The sequence below is a fragment of the Hibiscus syriacus genome, unplaced genomic scaffold, assembly GCF_006381635.1.
Source record: "Hibiscus syriacus cultivar Baekdansim isolate YM2019G1 unplaced genomic scaffold, ASM638163v2 tig00018586_pilon, whole genome shotgun sequence".
In the NCBI taxonomy this organism is placed as follows: Eukaryota; Viridiplantae; Streptophyta; class Magnoliopsida; order Malvales; family Malvaceae; genus Hibiscus; species Hibiscus syriacus.
In genome coordinates this window covers 137,732-140,920 of record NW_024062441.1, presented here as the reverse complement: position 1 = coordinate 140,920, position 3,189 = coordinate 137,732, and the positions used below count along the sequence as shown (strand labels likewise).

Below are 3,189 nucleotides of genomic sequence, written 5' to 3'. Positions count from 1 at the left end.
GCTTACGACTCCGGACTGTTGCAGATCTTTTACTAAAGAAAATTTTACAGGTGTTTACAAAACACACTTGAGAGAGAAGTGAAGCTTTTGGGATAATTTTGAAGCTAAATGGGTTAGAATATTTATATTTGAAGCTTAGGGACTAATCTTGTAAATACCCTAAAAATGTAATGACTAAAGTTACGATTAACCCATTTACATTTTAATTAAAGAATTGGGGCACCGAAATCGGTGCCCCTTTTGTTGAAAACCCATGCAAAAAAAAATGGTGCCCCCTCTATAGCCTCCATTGTTGACTTTACAGTAATGTGTTCAATGAGCATGTCAACTACTTCTTTTGATACCATCGTGGTTGATTTCGTCAAAGCCTTAATCTTCCTGTCAATTTCCTCTTCATGTTTCTTCACTGTATTTCTAGAGCTTCCGGTTGACTGCAAACATTATCAATTTACAGTAATCTATCACTTACAAAATTTATTATTGAAATTACGTACCTCCGATATTTTATTTTGGTATTCAACTTCCATTTGGGAGCGGTAAAGGGCGACCTCCTTTTCGGCTTCTTCTTTGGCTTGCTTTAGCCTGGCCATCTTCACTGAGCAATGACATAATTGTGAAAATTCAAGTTTTTGTCTGTGTGATTACAATGCGGTAACTGTTAACTATTTGTAGTGACGAAATTTGGTGATGGAGTTTGGGGGTCCAATTTAAAATTTTAAAAAATTTAGTGGTTTAAATTAAGATTTTTAAAGGGTTTAGTTTATATTTTTCCAAAAAATTAGGGTCTAACTACAATTTTTGAAAATTTGAGAGACTTAATGAGAATTTTTAAAAATATGGGAGGAGATTTAATTAAGAACATTCAAAAAATTTAAAATTTAATTTGAATTTTTAAAAAATTTGAGGGGTCAAATTGAATTTTTTTAAAAAAATTAAGGATAAAAATTAGATTTTTTTAAATTTTGGGGGCCATGGCCCTCTCTAGTCCAGCTTATGTGTTCGTCCCTGACTAATTGACAATGAATACGCATACATCCTATAGTGTAATTGTAAGAGTCCAACCTCAAGGGAGAACAATACTCTCTTCCACTTTTGAAATTATTTGATGGATTCTTTGACATCGAAAATTGAATTACATAAAACTTACGAAATTCGAAATGAAATAACATAATTAAGTATATTTAGTCAGTTAAAAGTTTTCTTACTGTTTCTAGCACTTGAAACTATGTGCTGAGCCTCTTGCTCTGCAGTTAGCAACATCTGAATGCCTCCTTCACCTTGCCCTTTGAACGAATCCATGGCTGCCACCGGACCAACAATATCTAGAAAAAGGTCACAAGAAAACCAACAAAACCATGCATATTTTTTATTATTGAGATCTAAAGGGGTAAAAAAGGAAAGAAAAAGAGTAGAGCCATAAACGAGTTAGAGCTAAAGCTGAATAGATAATTGAAGGAAAGAATCAAATCCTCATCACATTTTCCACTTAAATACTTCCAAATCTTTTAGGGTTTTAATACTTTTGACTCTCACTTTCCATAGTTAAGGGGATTAGTTTTGGTTTAATTTCTCAGTTAAAATAGATTTTTAAATATCATACGTGTATACGTTCTAGCTAGAAAGTTCGCGACAGACTTCACTAATTTTGCGACCAAAACAGTTTTTTTTCCAAATGGCATGGATTCATAGCTGAAGGAAGTATTATCAAAATCAAAATTTCTCGAAAACAATTTCAGACAACAATCTAATAAACAACTCATAGAAGAGTAATACTTGAAAACATCATAAAAATTAAGAACGAGACCATCCAATCGATGTTGAATTCAAGCTAATAGAATGAGGTGATTTAATATGGTCTTTAAGTACAGAAAATAACTAGAGAACATTCATATTACATAATTAATCAGGGACGACGCTAAGTATAGATATTATACACGAAAACAAGTAGAGCATAACAAATACAGATCAATTAGTTGCTCATACGTCCACTGTCTCATGGGCTGAATACTTCAACACTCAATGCACCGTATTACAAAATCAGACAGCAATACGTAAGCATATACTATAAAATACAAGAAGTGCTACCGCATCCACCAACACCTCTTCGATCAATCCCTGCATAGTAGGTTACCTCAATAATCGCACCTCTTGAACAGACAATTCATGTATAAAAATAATGGTAACACAATTCAAGATAATCGTATAAAATTATAAGGCACTAAAGTGAGACACACACCTATTCAATCTTAAGGAGTTTACGAGATTTTTAGATCGAATAGCAAAGTCTTTCCTATATCTATAATCAAACTAAAGATAGTATTGATTGACTCTACTTTGAAAGAATACAATACCTCATTCAATACAACTCCAAATCATTATACTCAATTACTTAGTCGACATGATTTACAATTCAGCAAGAAAATAAAAGAAAATAACCCTTAAACAACATAACGAATTGAGCAAGACAAGAGAAGTTGATTTATTTGATATTCAATGAACTCATGTTTTACAATTTTCTTTGATTGTGAGCCTGAAGAAAATTGTAGCATTTTTGAAACTTATTCATCAAACTTTTTTTTTCACATTTCTAAAATTGAAAGAGGAAGAAAATATTTTCAAACAGGATAATCTTAAGTGAAAAAGGTCCTTGAAGCTGGCGAGGCCCATCCTGTCTCAAATTGGAGAAGAACAAACGATGCCAGAATAATGAAGCATTTCACAATCTTGAAAGCAAATAGTCTGAGAGATCAGAAGGACTAGAGGATAAAACTTCTAACACTTCCTTGTAAAGTGTCGGTAATCCGTCAAGAAGTAGATGATCGCCTTAATCGAAAGGGACACATATCTCAGCTCATAGCAAAAATTTAAGACATTTCTGTTAAAAGAATTGATCACTTCTTAAGTGTTCCATTTGATTATGCCATTGATAACTTCCTAAAAAGGCTACTTTTAAGGCATTTTTCACTTAAGTTATTGTTTGTTTAAGAGCCCATTTTAGTCATTTTAGGATCATGTAGTTGCATATAGTTGTATTTGTAGTGATATTGCTATTTTATCTCTTAAAGGTGTTGTATGAGAGAAAGGTGCAGTTGTTTGTGGTGTGTAGGGATAGAAGACAAAAGGATTCTTTGGGAAGTAATGTCGCGGCATCACACGTTGCTGAAGCAGATTGAAATGCCTTGGCATTTC

General features: G+C 32.9%; 1 protein-coding gene across 1 annotated transcript; it reads right to left on the bottom strand.

The window, feature by feature from the left end:
- Nucleotides 1-206: 206 nt before the first annotated feature.
- LOC120209281 (V-type proton ATPase subunit G1-like) lies at nt 207-1,306 on the bottom strand. Its single transcript, XM_039208325.1, has 3 exons — nt 1,206-1,306; nt 495-595; nt 207-431 (listed from the first exon to the last, which is right to left on the bottom strand). Exons 1-3 carry the CDS (start codon nt 1,297-1,299, stop codon nt 207-209), a joined length of 420 nt encoding a protein of 139 aa, XP_039064256.1. The 5' UTR covers nt 1,300-1,306.
- Between the last annotated feature and the right edge of the window lie 1,883 nt (nt 1,307-3,189).

What these genes read in the sequence shown, in the direction of transcription:
- LOC120209281 (XM_039208325.1), bottom strand. Translation starts at nt 1,299, where the DNA reads ATGGATTCGTTCAAAGGGCAAGGTGAAGGAGGCATTCAGATGTTGCTA. An exon ending in AGTTTCAAGTGCTAGAAACA is followed by an intron (nt 596 to 1,205) that starts GTAAGAAAACTT and finishes GTCATTGCTCAG; the next exon opens with TGAAGATGGCCAGGCTAAAG. An exon ending in ACCAAAATAAAATATCGGAG is followed by an intron (nt 432 to 494) that starts GTACGTAATTTC and finishes TAATGTTTGCAG; the next exon opens with TCAACCGGAAGCTCTAGAAA.